Below are 17,679 nucleotides of genomic sequence, written 5' to 3'. Positions count from 1 at the left end.
TTTTCGTCACGTGAGAAGCTCTGAATGTGTGTATAATTCAGTCGCTTGTAAAAATGCAGCCAAAATGGACAAATACTCATATGGCGTTTGTCTTGTTTCAGGCTTTAGATGGGGATTTTTCGGAAGAGAATAGAAACAGGTGCCGTGTTGCTACAACCCCGCTCCTTGAGGCTGTAGAAAACCTGTCAACCTTTGCCAACAACCCAGAGTTTGCGAGCATTCCAGCTCAGATCAGCAACGAGGTATTCATCCATTTTGATGCTCGCTTGTAATGCCCCGTTTAAAAACGTTCTTTTTCATTTTTTCCACAGTGACAATTTAGCTGAATGAAAATGAATGGCAATCTTTTATCAGGTTTTGCCCACTCAGGATCTTGAAGGTACTCTTGCGAGAGATTATAATGAATATGTTTGCGATTTCTGCACTCTGTCCCCTTGAAACATGCACTTTTATATGAGCCAACATAGAAAGGTTTGTACAGCGAACATGGGGGAATTGGATTGAGAGACAGGTCCAATTTTCCCTTTTTCTTTTTAATGTCAAGAAAAGACTCAAGGAGAAAGATGGATTTTTATTTTTCAATCTGAACAGTTCTCACACAGCCCTCAAAAAGCTTTATGGCTGTAATCTTTTGGAGGGCAGTGTTTAACGGCACTCTTTCTCAGCACAGCTGCTCTAATCTTCAGCTTGTTAATCTAATTGTCGAGGGAGGCTTTGGCTCGGATCATAAAGACTGAAGGTGTTTCTTCCTGCATCTGTGTAAAGCTGCCTTTCTAATCTCATCCCTCCTTTTGATTGCACCTTTGATCTCTCCAAGGTAGTCAAGGAATATTAACAACTATGTCATACCAATGTGGCTAGCTCTTTGCCGTTGCACTATTACCTGGGCTGTTGTTTCACCTGCACTAACTCTTTTATTTCCACAGGGCTCAGCAGCCCAGGAGCCGATTGTGCGATCAGCCCGCTCCATGCTCGATAGCTCCACTTACCTTTTAGAAACAGCCCGCTCGCTGGTCCTCAACCCCAAAGATCCTCCCACCTGGTCCATACTAGCTGGCCACTCCAGAACAGTTTCTGACTCCATCAAGAGCCTCATCACCTCCATCAGGTTGGTATTAATCCCACCTCCTGCCACATCTGTCTCTGCAGGATTATCCTGAATCAAAGTTTATAATGGTTTGCTCACAGTTGGTGGAAGAAATTGTTTCTGAAACCAGGGTGCTTATTCTGTGATGTCTGTTCAGCTAAGAAATAAATTGCCACATTAGTTTATATCTGCTGAGATTCCCGCTGCCTTGTAATAGATTAGTGAACAAGATAGAGCAGCGATGAGATGATGAGCCCTTATACGTTTCTTTGCACAATAATGTAGAAGTGTTTTATATATGTATTTTTTTCAACATTTCTGATGATAGGGACAAGGCACCAGGACAGAGGGAGTGTGATTACTCCATTGATAACATCAATAAGTGTATCCGGGACATTGAGCAAGCGTCCCTAGCTGCAGTTGGGCAGACCTTGCCCTGCAGAGATGATATCTCCATGGAAGTGAGTTCAAGTACCCCATCAGTTCTATCTTGTCTGAGAGAAATAACTTAATGGGATCTGTAGTCTTTTTGTTGTGACTTATACCGTAATTCCTGCCGCTGTAACTCACCAGGCGCTCCAGGAGCAGCTGACATCCTCTGTGCAGGAGATTGGGCATTTGATTGATCCTGTCTCCACAGCGGCCCGAGGCGAAGCTGCCCAACTAGGACACAAGGTGCTGGTCTGACCATATATCCCTTCATCCCCTCTGGATTTAGAAAGAAAAACCCATTCTTTTAGTTTTCTATCTTGTGATCCAATCCTTCCTCAGACAGCTCTCTTACACTCACTCTCCCAGGTGACCCAACTGGCTAGTTACTTTGATCCACTCATTGTGGCATCGGTGGGCCTTGCCTCTAAGCTGCATGACCACCAGCAGCAGATGACCATCCTAGACCAGACCAAGACTCTGTCTGAATCAGCCCTACAGATGCTCTATGCTGCCAAGGAAGGCGGGGGAAACCCAAAGGTACTACAAGAAGGACAATATTATGAAGAGTACGGTCTAGACCTGTTCTATATGTAAAGTGTCATAAGATAACCTTTGTAGTGATTTGGCGCTATATAAACAGAATTGAATTTAATTAAGCTGTTCATATAGCTATAGAATGTTTGGCCTACCATGACCACTATTTTAAAGGGTGGTGGTGCTGCTCAGCCACAAAAATATAAAATTACCTCATGAGGAACGTCTGTTGTCTCACAAGACTGCCTACATCTACTCCTGCCTACATTCTGATATATTACATATTGCTGTTGTATAGCATGTGAAATTTTGATTATGGAGTTTGAAGTATTATAAAATAGAGAGGTACAAGTCCTTACAGCAGTAAGAATCCAGCCCGGCGACTTGTCCTCTACTGAGACATTGAGTACTTACCAGCTGTGGGGACCCTCTGGAGCCGTTGTCAAGCTGATAAATATCCTTCTGGCTAGACCAAGACAGTGTCACAGAAACGTTATCAGCTGACTGTGTCCCCAGGCGTCCCACACCCACGATGCCATCTCTGAAGCAGCCCAGCTGATGAAGGAGGCTGTGGACGACATCATGGTGACTTTGAATGAGGCGGCCAGTGAAGGAGGCATGGTTGGGGGCATGGTGGAGTCCATCGCAGAGGCCATGGGCAGGGTGAGTAACGGTGTGTTTTTATAGAGAATGCATGCACAGTGAGAAGTCTGCTCAGGTGGTTTAAATGGATTTCAGGTTGACACTTATTCCCCATCTTATTTGTCAGAAGGCAAAATGAGCTTTCCCCGTAAGAGTAATTCCATAGTGGGTGTGCTGAGAGTGTGTCCTTGTCAGTGACTCTCATTAGTCCAGTAGATGACAAGTTTTAAGTCCACAGCCCACTGGTGATGTTAGCCGTCACTCATCCTGCTGGGGGACATGTCACTGTGTTGACAGTATGGTTAATAATTGACAAGGATCTGCACATACTCAGACCTATACGCTTGGCTTGGATCTTATCCTTCATTTTTATTTTTCTTCCATGTGTTTTTTTTTTTATTTTACCCTCAGCAACCATCATTAAAACTCTATTATCATATATAAAGTAGAGCCGCTTTATAAGAATGCATACATAAAAAAAGGTTTATATTCACACTAATGGCTTTTTAATTGTTAAGAAATTATATATCAATTAACAAGTGGTGCTATAAATAGAACTTGAGTTGGCAAATGGTGTGCATCCAACATTGGTATTGCCAGCGTAGCCAGATTTATCTTTGTAGCTGCCCCTTAAATTAATCACGTTAAGTTTGGACCATATGACCCCCTACAATAACATACCTGTTAGAAGAAGGCTACATAGCATTGAGGCAGACCATTTATTTGCGACATCCATCAAGGTTGTGGCCATAAATGTACTAAACCATATATGGTTGGTCTATAGCCTGACTGATACTGGATTTTAATAATGCTATCGGTACTACATAACATAAACACAATTTTGATATAGAGTCCATAAATTTGGTTATTAAAGAATTATGATTTTTAATGAGCTGGATATTTGTTTAGTTGAGAAATAAAATTGTCAGTGCTCTCTAGTGGAGATACAGTCTATAGACACCATAACACCTGCACGAAAAAACAAAGCAACTTCATTGTGCGTTGACAACCTGGCAAACTAAACGCTCCTCATATTTGGCATTTTAACATCTTAATACTAATCTACAAAGCATTATAATATTATACATAATGCAGAATAATACTCACAACTTCTTACGGAAGGTTTTACTAAGCTGTTAGACCAGGCCTTTAAAAGATGGCGGAACAATTAATAATAATGATTTTAATAATGAACCTCATCCTTTATAGTAAGCTTTATCATAAAGTGACACCAAACTACACCAAAATGGGAGTACCAAGTGCAAAAACACATAGGATAGCTGTGTAAGCCCTGACATAAATAAGTACTAAAGGGTTGATGTTCACAGCTGGATGAAGGAACACCTCCTGAACCTGAGGGCTCCTTTGTGGACTACCAGACCACCATGGTGAAGTTCTCCAAGGCCATTGCTATTACTGCACAGGAGATGGTGAGTGCACTAATAGAATATCCATGCCTGACTCTGTGTGTGTGTTTTCCATTACATTTCCAATCCACATTGACAATATTTGTCAGTGAGGCTGGAGAAACATTAATCTGCCTCTGCTGATGATGTATGTTCTGTCTGTCCCCAGATGACTAAGTCGGTAACCTGCCCTGAAGAGCTCGGTGGCCTTGCCTCTCAGGTGACGGTGGACTATGGACAGCTAGCACACCAAGGACGCCTGGCTGCAGCCACGGCAGAGGCAGAAGAGGTGAGAAGTCGTGCTCTCTGTCCTATGAAGTGTGTGGGGGAAAATTACATACTCTTATGAGAGATTTAACACATCACGCCGTATATCTCTTTGCAGTTGTGCCCCTGAAATGTCAGACTGAAATATCAGCTTAGGTCTGCATTTTACACCAAAAATGCTTCGGATGTATTCACTCACACTCTGATCAGAGCAGATGTTTGCTGTTGATATGACACCCCTTCCTCAAGGCAGCTCCGGACAGCGTGAGATCAAACAGAAATATACCCCTACAGCATCCATCGCTCCAGCTATTTTCTCAAAGCTTCTCTGTGTAGCAATATATGGAAACATTGCACTAATAAGCACACAGCTCTTATCAATATCTTGTATGTAACAGGCTGTTGGAAACCCTGCTGGTTACCATAGCGACATTGTGCCTCTACAAGTCTAAAAGCTTATAGTGATGCTTATAATGAAGTACCACCCACCCGTGAATCTCAGTCTGGAAATTAAAGGTGTAGTGCCAGCATTCCCTCTCTGAGCTTGAAATCGTTTTTCATCCACACGCTGGATAAGAGACATGCCAGTTTAGGACATGATTGTAATTGTACAGTGACACAAATGAGAAGATGGATGCGGTGTAAGTCGATGCCTGGTTGTGCTTACAGGTTGGTTTCCAGATAAGGACACGGGTGCAAGAGCTGGGCCACGGTTGTATCTACCTGGTCCAGAAGGCTGGAGCCCTGCAGCTCAGCCCTACTGACAGCTTCTCCAAACGGGAGCTCATCGAGTGTGCCCGCGCAGTCACAGAGAAGGTAAGCTACGAGGACAGACACTGGTGCATTTTTAACTCTTGCAGAAGGAAGCATTTTTATATATATATGTCTTGACTTTATAAGGGACGTCTATTTTTGCCATTATTTGCCATCTCTGCTCTTCAAAGTTTGAAAGCAGCATCAACTCAGCATTAGCATTTTTATAAAAATATATTTCGTGCATCACTCTGTAAAGTTGCTGCTGTATGTTTACTTATTTAAATAAAGTAATAGAAAACATATAAGTGTCAGCAGCTGCAAGATTTAAGAAGAAGCAGTTCAGGTGTGAATAATTGTTCACGGTCCTGTGGCTGGCAGGTGTGCTTTGTATTTTGATAATTATTCCTTATTTATTGTTTTTTAAGGTTAAGCTTTAGCCTTAATGTTGAACTATATAATCAGAAGAATATAGCTTAAATGTATGTTATTTTAGGTGGTAATAACTGGTGCTTTACTGTATTATTGTACCAGTCATGCAGGTCCTGCTCTCCTGACCACCCTCACACTGTGCTGTTAATAATAATATTAATGTCTCCCTGCTGTGGCCCTGGCAGCAGTATAGCCACGCTGCTCACACATTAGAATTCCTCTCCACTCTGAGACTATGATTTGATTCAGGGCTCATATCAAAAGTTGAATAATCTGTGGCCTCACGTTCTCTGATACGTGGAGCTCGTGTCTCATTGAATCGCACCTCAGGGCTTTCCGTTTGTTTACAGGGGATGGGCAGACAGCAGTCTTCAAGGGAGATGTGTGAATTGCACAGTCAGGCTCATTGACTTAATGTGATTGTGCAGCAGACTCTGATTTGACGCATGTTTAACCCTGCTCTCTTTTCTTACTCCCAGCATCCTCCTTTAATCTTTCACTCTAAACATTTGCAACATCACTCAACTGGTTCCGCCAACATCCAGTAAAGAGGATGTTTAATCATTAATTGTGCAATGCATACAGAAACTGGGGTTATTTTTAGCTGTTTTTACACCTCTGAAAACACCTTGTTTGAAGGACTGCTGCATATCTAATGCTATGCTATGTTCCAGGTGTCCTTGGTACTGTCAGCACTGCAAGCGGGGAACAAAGGCACCCAGGCCTGTATCACAGCAGCCAGCGCTGTTTCTGGCATCATCGCTGACCTGGACACCACCATCATGTTCGCCTCAGCTGGAACACTGAACCCTGAGAATGAAGAGTCTTTTGCTGACCACAGGTGCAATGACCTTGCCGCAAACAAAACAGACAGAGCAAGGCATGATGGGAAATGAAAACCTTTAATCACCAAAAGAGAGAATCATGTCCGTCCATGCATTTTCTTCTACTTGTCCGGGGGCCGGGTTGCGGTTGAAACATGTGGTGATGTTAAAAATGGGCGATAGATTAATACGGTTTGAGAGCACAAGGGTAAAATAACTTAACATGTGTATGCTATGAGTTAACTTACTAAGATTTTGGTTGCTAGGTTGCTAGAAACACCAGAGCTCCCTTTTTCTTTTGATGACTCACTTAGGAGAAGTGCAGTTTGCCAATAAAGCTGAATATTCAGATGCATTTCACATAATGAATGTAAATTGAACATTGTCCTTACTAAACACACATTCTGTTAGAAAAACAACAGCTTCCTTTCATATTGCTGGTACTTGAGTCTGACTGTGGAGCAGATTGTGACACAATGTGTCCCGTCCCTCAGGGAAAGCATCTTGAAGACAGCCAAGGCGCTGGTGGAGGACACCAAGCTGCTGGTTGCCGGAGCCGCGTCCAGCCAGGAGAAACTGGCCCAGGCTGCCCAGTCCTCGGCCAAGACCATCACCCAGCTCACTGAGGTGGTCAAAATGGGAGCGACCAGCATGGGCTCTGAGGACCCCGAGACACAGGTGATGAAAATCCAAAACACATTTACAATAAAGAATGTCTAGTACGACCACAGATGTTTCAGCCATATGTAGTCACAGTTGTATGCCTTTATTTTCTAACAAAGCTCAGTTATTACTTTTTAATTCAGCTGCATGGAGCTTTAACTGCATATTATAACCCATTATCATTATACTATTCTGTAATATTAGTCATCTACAATGAATGTCATCTATCTGTCTGTACACCCAGCGTTAGATTCTCTGTGTAATTGCAGTTTCATCTGATACACATTGTGTCTCCTCTTTCCCCTGTGTGTATGCCTCTATCTCTGCCCTCCACTAAGTCGGAAGTATCATGACTAGGTGGGAGTGATAAGGGCTGCGGTGTTAAATCCTGTCCCCAGGGTGCTACTGATAAACCTATACTCTGACCATTGTGCCGTATTGATACCAGCTGTATCTCCTCAGGTGGTTCTGATAAACGCGGTGCGGGATGTGGCCAAGGCTCTGGCCGAACTCATCGGTGCCACCAAATGTGCCGCCGGCAAGCCAGCAGACGACCCGTCCATGTATCAGCTGAAGAGCGCTGCCAAGGTAAAATAATAGAGCGCTCAAACAAATGACTGTCACATCTGGTTTAGCTGTGTATTGATTTCAGCAACGCAAGTCTCCAATTTATTATTCAGCTTATGCTTTCTCACTGAGAGGATACTGCATGTAGATATGTATTCTACAAATGCTCTCTTTGTATTACTGCTATGTTTAGTTTGACGTACCTGGTAGCCCAAAGTACGGCTTTTTCAAAAGAATGATGTGACAGTTCTTATCAGAGTTTGTAAGGTATTCTCTTTTCCTGTCGTGTCTGCATGTGGAACCATCACTAAGACGTACATTGTGTGCATGCATTTGTGTGTGAGAGAGAGGGTTGGTATGCTTTACTGGGAACTATCTGTAACCGCAGGACTTTTTTGGATTGTGACCGCTGAGACTTTCATAGTGCAACTTTCTGAATCAGCTTGGCTGTCAAGACCTGATCTAAGTGAAGCTTTAAGTAAAGCTCAGCAATTCTATTTGTCACGTCAAGTCAGCTTTATTTATATAGCTCAAAACACCAGTTTGAGTCTGAAGAAGACACCCTTTAATATTAGAGGAGAAACTCCACATTAAAAACTATTACGGTGAACAAATGGACAACCTCTAAAAAGCAGAATGTGAGGGATTCCTGTTTGAGAACATACAGATATGCAATAGGTGGAATAAGTTTAGGAGTTTCAGGTGATGTGTACGTTTAAGTTTTTTCTCATGAAGACTGGATCAGAGAAAATATGTTACGCAACTTCCAGGTGCAGAGAGTTGTCATTTTACTCTTGATCGTTGTGACCACGGTCACACCTGCCGACTGCTGAAGAATAAAAACTAGAGAGCAGACCTTTTGCATCTAACCTTGGTGCAGCTGCGGTCACTGCAATAGAGAAACAGAGCCTTAGACACCTCTGAACCAAAAATCCTCCAGTCCTCTGCAAACGTCCTTTATATTTTTTATTTATTTATATTTCAAACTATCATCCCAAGCACAGCATGTAACTCTAACTTTTGCATGGGGTGTCTTGTGTTTTCTCATCTAAATGGAATTAGGGCCACCCATGGACCTGGTTATGTTGACAGATTGTTTCGGTTCCTCCAACATATGGTGACCTCCAAGTGGGACCCTTTCAAACTCCTGGCGATCGTGTTGCTTAAATTCCTGACCTAATAACGCACACTTTGCTAAACGCAGCACTGACGGAACAGATTGCATCACGATGAATTAAACTTGAATTGTTTTTTTCCATCCTAGGTGTCAGTGAATAAACTCTATTACCTGTAGTAAATCACCCTCTTAATTTGAAATACATCCCTCAGACTTCTCTTCCTTCAGCAGCTGATGTCTTTCATTTTCATTAGATAAGCACCTTCAACACATGTAACCATTATTCACTGGAATGGAATCAGGCAAGGAGGATTCAAAAATAATTTTGGTAATGTAATGTTTTGCAGGGGAGGAGAAAGAGCTCCACCTCCTGGTTTGACTGCGAAGCCTCATCATTACTCCTTTTATTTGACAGGTCATGGTGACCAACGTGACGTCTCTTCTAAAAACAGTGAAGGCGGTGGAGGATGAAGCGACTCGCGGGACGAGGGCACTTGAGGCCACCATAGAGTGCATCAAGCAGGAGCTGACAGTAAGAGCGCCTCACAGGCCGAACCTCTTCTTTATGGTCTTTTGGGAGTCAACTGATGAGACGCTGCCTCTCTGCAAAGCTGGCTCAAAGAGGGTCAGGATATCTGTGTCTATTATTCTGAACAAAACATGGGAGCTTTTTGTTCATTTTCCTCTATTATCTGTCCAGCGTCTTTCCTTCCCCTTCCCTCTCAGCCCCTGCAGGTTTCTCGCAGCTCTTATCAGGGTCTGGGTAGCAGGCAGAATAAGAAAGGAAGAAGATTTCAGGAGCTTGTTTTTTGTGATTTACTGCTAATCCTTATTGGAGGACCCCCAGCCTGAGAGGAGGCTTTACCAAGAGTTGCAGCCAAAGCCAAAGTTAACACAGTCTGCCGAACTCCTAATAATACTGCAACCCATGTGAAGACGTCTTGTCATCCTCACATGTTAACACTTTCTGCTGCTATACAGAGTCCATATGCACTTCTTCTTCATGTCTTCTCTGAGAATGTTCCCATCTATATTAACATATCTGAGCCCCTTTCATGCCGTTATCCAATTGCTTGTGTCTGCGGGTCTTCGTCATGTCAGGTGTTCCAGTCCAAGGACGTCCCAGACAAGTCCACCACACCCGAGGAGTTCATCCGCATGACAAAGGGCATCACCATAGCAACGGCCAAGGCAGTGGCCGCAGGCAACTCCGCTCAGCAGGAGGACGTGATTGCCACTGCCAACCTGAGCCGCAAAGCCATCTCCGATATGCTGACTACCTGCAAGGTGCTAATCCACACCGCTCTGCCAGAACAGGCCTCACACAGACATCACGGGGCTGCCAGGGAACATGTGAGCCCGGCCTGCTGAGAGCAGATAGGACATTAGAGTCTAGTCCACTTTATGGCTGCTCCCACTGGTAGTGACTCAGTCACTTTTCAAAGTCGTGCAGTGGAGCATTAGTCTGGATGTCCTTCAGTGACTGTAGAGCACTTGTAACAAGACAGAAACAGAAGGAATACAGAGCATTGCAGGCAATGATTTTAAAAGTCAAGGCATTAAAAGAAATTAGTGAGGGATTTGATTTGTGATTGACAATAGATAATGAACATATCTACACGTAAAATGATATAAAGGCTATTCCAGACCTCACATAGCACATTTTCACTTTTATATCAGGACCTGTGTTAAATCTCAACATTCCAGTGGGACCAATTTTTGCACCCTTCTTTAGATTTACCACACAACATTGTTTTCTCTCCCTTCCAGCAAGCAGCTTGCCACCCAGAAGTGAGCGAGGAATCGAGGAGCAAGGCCCTGCTGTACGGCTCTGAGTGCACCACCGGATACATCAACCTTCTGGAGCAAGTGCTGCAGGTTAGAATGAGGCAGTCTCATGAATAAATGATAGAAGTGACTTGCATTTGTATGTGTGTGTGTGTGTGTGTGTGTGTGTGTGTGTGTGTGTGTCGGTAGCAACAGTGTGGAAAAGATCCTGATATTCACTATTACCAAGTGAGGTTTTACTGGTCTTATCTGCAGGATTAAATCCTCTGATGCTTGAAAAAAACGTTCCCGGCTTCCTGTCAGTCATGCCTGCGTTTACTGATGCATCACCTTAACTAAAAGAATAAGGCTGGTGATATTCTATGTTTTTCTTATTGTCAACAAATCCCACAAAAAGACCAAAACCAACAATAAATTGATCCTACTCATGAATGATTAAAAGTGCCTTCACCAGTGAATGACAAAGTTGAAGACTTGAAAATTTGCCCACAATCTGCTGGATCCGTCTGTAACCACATTCATCTTAAAATAATATAAAAAAATTTATATCTCACACCACAGTGCACCCCTACAGATCTGATTTAATTTCTGAGCACCTTGTTGCATAAATCTGCATATTAATCAGAAAAACGTATTTTCATTAAATTGCTTAGTTCATAATAACACTCCCCATGTGTTATGTTAGGACAAGTGTGTTGACATGTAACAATTTCTAATTAATGTATTAAGTAGCTTAATTAATGCATGCAACTTGCATAATTGGTTAAAGGTACATGATGTTGGTTCAGGCAGGACATTAGGACACTGAAAGTACCTTGTGTTGTCATTTGTGGTCGCGTATAAAGAGTGTGCTGTCGCTACTTCACCAGTCAACTGGTTGTTCAAGCAACATAAGAACCAAATGTGAAAAATACGACAACAGCAACTGACTGACAGGAGTCCATCTTGCACGTTACATGCCTCTTGTTCATGTGTGCACGTGTTGGCCTCGTGTATCTTCAGGTGCTGCAGAAGCCCATGCCCGAGCAGAAGCAGCAGCTGGCCATACACTCGAAGCATGTGGCAGCGTGTGTGACAGAGCTCGTCCAGACAGCTGAGGCCATGAAAGGTGCGGTGCCACACACACACACACACACACACACACACACACACACTGCTGATACACTCATAACTCACACAAGCGAACTTAAGACTTAACAACCTTTAGTTACCAGTGACCCCATTCTGACCGTTGTCCGGATTATATGGACCATTTAACACGCATGAACGTTGTGTATATATTTAGTAGTCCAAGCGTTTGTGGTACCTTGTGAAAAAGTTTAATGTTATTTTATTAGGAGAATTTTACAGTAGCTTGTGTGCCGTCCAAAAATTGTTGGCAGCAGATTTTCATTTTAAAATGACTGTGAGACATTATAGCCACTGCAGTGTAAAACTGGGAAAGCTGGCATTGCAGAATACAGTCAGTTTGAAGCTGGGGGATTCCCATTAGGAGCCAACTCAATTTGATAGAATGTAAAAAACCATGACAGGATTGTGGAGATGTCAGAGATTAGTCAAAGGAGTCCTAATCCTCTTGAACGAATAATATTATAGTGTTATTGAGTCAAGCCGCCAAACCTGTCTGCGTCCGTAATAAAGATAGGTCACGAAAATCACTTTGGAATATTGAAATCGCGCCATAGAGTGATTGCCCTGCAAATTGTTCCAAATTAAGCTCTGTGAGACGGTTATGACACAAACGTACAAGAGTGTTTCCTCTAGAAGCTGCTCTGCTGCATCTGACAGGAGTAATAGATTGTGTTAGGATGAGAATTAGATTTCAGCGTATAGCTTGAGACCCAGCGGGGCTATCCACTTCACCTCTCTAATGTCCCATGTGCTCTCTCCCTCTCTCTCTTTCCCTGCTGCCTCAGATGGAGGTAAGTGGGATATGGTGTGTTTTGTTCCTCCGGATCACCTTTCATAGAGTCGGAAGGGGGTAGAGGAGTAGACGGGTTGGGGGTGGGCGTGCAGAACAGATTTCCCCAGAGCTCAACACAATCTATGAAAACATCGTTCCATCTGCTTTACCAAGCTGTTCCCAAACAGCTCCATTTTACGGGCACTTAAAAACCTATAAAAGGACAATGATCCATCAAATGTGCATTTCTTCTAACTTTTAGTTTATCTTATTTAACTTTGAGGCATTACTGTCATACTGCAAACAATTCTTCAGAGTGTGTAGAGCTCATGGGCTTTGCTGCAGTTGAAGTGGGTTGAGATTTATCATCTGTGGATTGTGAGAAAGAGTGCATGAAAAATGGTTGAAGCATAATGTTGACCTCTTGTTACATCAAATGAAATGTTACCACCAGAATTATTGTGCTGGTGTTTCTTTTGTGAGTCTGTGCTAGAAAGGCATGTGATAACCAACGCCTGGGTCTGTGATGTTCCGGTTCAGGATCGGAGTGTGTGGACCCAGAGGACCCCACTGTCATCGCTGAGACTGAGCTCCTCGGAGCAGCAGCGTCCATTGAAGCTGCAGCCAAGAAACTAGAGCAGCTGAAACCCAGAGCCAAGCCCAAGGTATAAGTGCCCCTCTCTACCCTTTCCACCCACACAAGCCCACGCACATCTCTTTTGCCATTAATCAGCAGGGAGACGATGTGGGCCGAAGGTAGGAAAAGGTGACTCTGACTTTGAAGCCGAGTCATCTTTTTCAGTGACTGAGCTGCTATCTTGGTATCATTAAAGGAGAAAAAATGTTTCTACGTTACATATACCATGTTAACTCAGGCAGCTGGTCCGGTGAGCTAACACATGATGCTCGGAAAACTTTCTTCAAAGGCACTTTTGGACATTATGTTGAGTTGTGTTGCCAGGAGACGCAATTACACTGCTGGGTCCCCGAGCTTATGTTGGAATGAGCTCAAATGTGTGATGAACTGTCGTGACCCTTTTCCGAAAGAGAGGGCCTCTGTCTTATTTCCTTTGTTTTATTGCAGTGTTCCTCATTTCTAAAAGAAGCTTAAGGAGGCTTTTTCTAGCCTGTTATTCGTCTCCCCCACACTGCAGTATTGCCTAAAAAACAAAACAACTTTACCGCATCGTACACAGAGAAAATAGGCAAAAGATGGGAGGTGGTATACATAGTGAAATCACTTTTATGTTGTTCTCTATGCAATACAGGGTTGTGTTTGTGGTGTGCTACTGCATGATTGTGTTGTTTGTTTATCTGTCTGTGGAGACTGGATAGTTGGATCCGTTGTGCTCTTCCTTCTGTACCTGTAGTGCTTTCCCCCTTTTCTATACTTCTTCCTGTACACAATGTGATTGTCAGTTCAACCCCTCTGCCCGTATGATATAAAGGAAAGCATATTCAGGTTACCCCAGTTTTAATAAAGACCATATAATGCTCTGTCTCATACTATAATTCCACAGCTACAGACTGCATTTATGAGGGCCTTTATGTTTATGAAAGGGGATTAGTGAGTGAAAGGCTTTTCCTATTTTAGATGTCAGTGTCTCCCTCTAGTGATCCAATGGGAAGCAAGCCTTACCTAATAGTATTTAAAGGGGGGACTACCACTGAATTTTACTACGTTTTTTTTTCCTCATGTGAGGACAATTCAATTTATATTTACATGCCTTACTGTCCTCTATATTCAGAAACTAGCTAAAATATTTGTCCATCCATAATCAGTTTATATACTGATGTGGAGGACAAAGACAGAGATCTGAAGATAAAGACAAATCTTTATTCCACATAATCTGAAACTGTTACAGAGCACCACATATATACGATTTTTTTAATAATAATGTTTTACTGAGACAGAGCCAACAAAATACCACATAAAATTCTTAGAAGCATTAAGCCACCCTAAAATAGGTGTTACGGTTTTATTTATTTGTCTAAAACAGCTTGGATTCACCTTCTTCCTCCTCTTTACTCCCTCTCCTCTCTGCTCCTTCATCCCTCCCACCCTATAAGGAGGGAGGGCTGTCCTCCCAGCATGCCCCCCCCCCCTCCCTCTTTGAGCCGTTGTAGACCTGGAAGCCTTCTCTGCAGGGCTCTGTCTGATATGTTTGATATATTAGGTTGTTATTCAGTCCAACTATATATCAAACATATTCCTACAGTGTCCCGCCCTGTCTCCAGCCACGTGTGCCTTATGTGTTTATGGAGGTCTGTGGTCAATCACATGCTGTTGACTGCTGAGGCAGAGATGGCCATTTGTTAACTGTCTCTGAACTGATGCCCTGTGATCTTCATAATGGTATCATTTTCAGTTGTGCTTTTTGTCAAAGATAGTTGAACATTATAGTTATGCTCAAGGCAGTAGCTACCATTGAGGTCACTGAGGTCATGCGCTCATGGTATGGGTATTTAGGAGTTTTTGGAAGCTGGAAGTTACGTACTACAATCGGAAAATAATGCTTTGTGAATATTTCATATGCTGATTGCAATATGTTTTATATTATCTATGTGTAAATTATTATTCTTTTAGGCCTGTTGATAAATGATAGATGATAGATGAATTCTTGGCGGCGTCAAAACGGTTTTGAAACAGCATTTAGACCATCATGTTTGGGAGTAAAATTTACAGATAATACAGTTGAACAGTTAAGTAAGTTAATATTTTCAAAAATCCACATACAGTAATAAAAGTAGACTTTTTTGTGATAATAACTCATGATCTTAGTATTCATAAAATCCTGATTACTAACACAGTTATAATGATCTGTTTTAGTGTAGGACACTAGTTGTAAATCTAAATTAACATGTGGTTTTACTTTCAGCAGGCAGATGAGACGCTGGATTTTGAGGAGCAGATCTTAGAAGCAGCAAAGTCCATCGCTGCAGCAACTAGCGCTCTTGTTAAATCTGCATCAGCTGCTCAGAGAGAACTGGTGGCACAAGGCAAGGTCGGTCAACACACCTACTCAGACACTCCGCAAGATACTGCACATTACTAATAATATAAAACAGCATATACGTTATGTTTTCTACCCATTGTCTTCCTCAGGTGGGATCCAATCTAGCCAATGCAGTGGACGACGGCCAGTGGTCACAGGGTCTCATATCAGCCGTGAGTACGCTTCTAACTTCAACATAGTTACAAATTACTGTATAAACTTGTGTGTAATGTTACCCTGATTAAAACAAACTCAACCCAAGAGCATGTGTGAATTTGTTACTTGCTGTAGGCGCGTATGGTAGCGGCAGCCACCAGCAACCTGTGTGAGGCAGCTAACGCCTCAGTGCAGGGCCACGCCAGCGAGGAGAAGCTCATCTCGTCAGCCAAACAGGTCGCAGCCTCCACAGCCCAGCTGCTGGTGGCCTGCAAGGTGAAGGCTGACCAGGACTCTGAAGCCATGAGGAGACTACAGGTAACACTGAGACGTAGTTTTAATGTATCCATGGAAACTGTGCACACGAGGATTGTGCGCATGCTAACTTTGAGATTATCTGTTTGAAGGCTGCTGGCAACGCAGTGAAGCGAGCTTCAGACAACCTGGTGAGGGCTGCTCAGAAAGCAGCATTTGACAAGACTGATGATGACAGCGTGGTGGTAAAGACCAAATTTGTTGGAGGCATAGCTCAGGTGAGACAAAATCCTGAGAAATGTTTATGAGACCTGGAACAGAAATCGTTCCTATTATGCAGTTTGCCCTTTTCACTGAATGTTTGCACCTCTCGCTGATATGCCAAAATGCCACAGTTGTTTTCTTTTTTTTCCGCAATTGTGACGAGCTTTCTGTGGATAAACAGCCCATCAGCTTTCAAAGCTGTTTACCATGTTTAGACACCCACAGCTGCAAAACATCACATCTCTTGAAGACTTGAGAACTTGTTTCCTTTTCATCTTTGCAAGAATTTGACAGTAATTGAAGAGTGAGTGCCTCTTTTTCAAAGCCCCAGGGTGCTACAGGAAGCTCTACTTTTCATCTTGATTGATTGGGTTCCGGTCTCAGTCAGTGGTGCACCCCAGCTGGGCACCGGTTTGTCCATTTTTCTGTCAGACCGGTGAGGCTTGCTGTCTCATTGATGTCTGATCGTTGTCGCACTGAGGGGAGCTTTGGATGGCATTGTTTCTTTAACCACTTTAGATTGTGATTGACCATTTTTAAATTGTGATTGACAATTTTACAATTATAATCTTTTTCTCAGATGTTATAGCCTCATGCTAACTATCCTTACTGCTATTGTTAACTTTCATCTGAAAACAGTTCATAAACACAACAATAAACCCCATGCAGTCCAAAAGTGACCTATTCAAGTTCTTGCTGTAATGTTTAAATGCTTCATTCTACATGCATCACTACCAATCTTCTCAACTAAAACTAGACAATGTGTTGTGCTTGGAGTTAACAGGCTGTACAGTGCGAGCCGAGTACTGAGTAGCTATTGTTTCTGTTATATCAAGCTATCCACAGGAATGGGATTGTGATGAGTAGAAGGCACACTTTCTGTCAGCTGTTCCCGTTCTCCTCAGATCATTGCGGCTCAGGAGGAGATGCTAAGGAAGGAGCGCGAGCTGGAAGAAGCCCGGAAGAAGCTGGCTCAGATCCGACAGCAGCAGTACAAGTTCCTGCCCAGCGAGCTGAGGGAGGACGAGGGCTGATTGGCCGAGCAGACGGGACGTGTGCAGCGCTGATGAGACTTTCTTGTCACCTCTTGGAGATGTTTGCCCATGTACGATTGGCTGCTTTACTCTCATATAACCGAGGAATATACAGCACTTGAAAACAGGCCTGTTTGGTGAGAAAAACAAGTGCCTGTGCTCTGTAGTGTATTTGTGTGCGTGTATGTGTATGTGTGTGTGTATGTATTTGTCAGTGTATGGCATTGACATCCAATATGGAGAGGGTTGTTACAGTTGTCACTATAAGCAAGTTGAGACGGTATGATAAAGTTGTATGATAAACGTGTCATTGCTTTGTGAGTGTTACCGCGTCATGAGCATTACTGACTGTTACAATCATGAATCGAAGGTGCAGAAGTCCTCTATGATCATTGAATGTTCTATAATTGAAGGTTTAGAGCAAATAGAAATGATATGACATCTCTGCAACTGGCAGAACAAACCTAAGGGTCCATAGCTTGTATTGTAAATGTAAAAACCTCAGAGGGTTAATAGCAAGGCAGGAGGGGGGGGGCTCATTTCACCACTGGCTTGCATG

General features: G+C 43.0%; 1 protein-coding gene across 1 annotated transcript in view; it reads left to right on the top strand.

The window, feature by feature from the left end:
* The window catches only part of tln2b (talin 2b), a 46,553-nt gene extending 29,433 nt beyond the window's left edge, over positions 1-17,120 (top strand). Inside the window, exons 35-56 of the mRNA XM_070908190.1 lie at positions 102-242; positions 927-1,108; positions 1,416-1,548; positions 1,661-1,762; positions 1,886-2,056; positions 2,570-2,716; positions 4,024-4,125; positions 4,271-4,390; positions 5,038-5,184; positions 6,228-6,394; positions 6,872-7,055; positions 7,503-7,628; positions 9,140-9,256; positions 9,826-10,011; positions 10,495-10,602; positions 11,515-11,620; positions 12,956-13,080; positions 15,295-15,420; positions 15,522-15,584; positions 15,703-15,885; positions 15,975-16,100; positions 16,992-17,120. Of these exons, the coding sequence (XP_070764291.1) occupies positions 102-242; positions 927-1,108; positions 1,416-1,548; positions 1,661-1,762; positions 1,886-2,056; positions 2,570-2,716; positions 4,024-4,125; positions 4,271-4,390; positions 5,038-5,184; positions 6,228-6,394; positions 6,872-7,055; positions 7,503-7,628; positions 9,140-9,256; positions 9,826-10,011; positions 10,495-10,602; positions 11,515-11,620; positions 12,956-13,080; positions 15,295-15,420; positions 15,522-15,584; positions 15,703-15,885; positions 15,975-16,100; positions 16,992-17,120 (2,991 nt within the window). The remainder of the gene's footprint in view (positions 1-101; positions 243-926; positions 1,109-1,415; positions 1,549-1,660; positions 1,763-1,885; positions 2,057-2,569; positions 2,717-4,023; positions 4,126-4,270; positions 4,391-5,037; positions 5,185-6,227; positions 6,395-6,871; positions 7,056-7,502; positions 7,629-9,139; positions 9,257-9,825; positions 10,012-10,494; positions 10,603-11,514; positions 11,621-12,955; positions 13,081-15,294; positions 15,421-15,521; positions 15,585-15,702; positions 15,886-15,974; positions 16,101-16,991) is intronic.
* The last annotated feature ends 559 nt before the right edge of the window (positions 17,121-17,679 follow it).

The sequence above is a fragment of the Enoplosus armatus genome, chromosome 6 (genome assembly GCF_043641665.1).
Source record: "Enoplosus armatus isolate fEnoArm2 chromosome 6, fEnoArm2.hap1, whole genome shotgun sequence".
Lineage (NCBI taxonomy): Eukaryota > Metazoa > Chordata > Actinopteri > Centrarchiformes > Enoplosidae > Enoplosus > Enoplosus armatus.
This window is presented reverse-complemented; position numbering and strand designations above follow the sequence as displayed.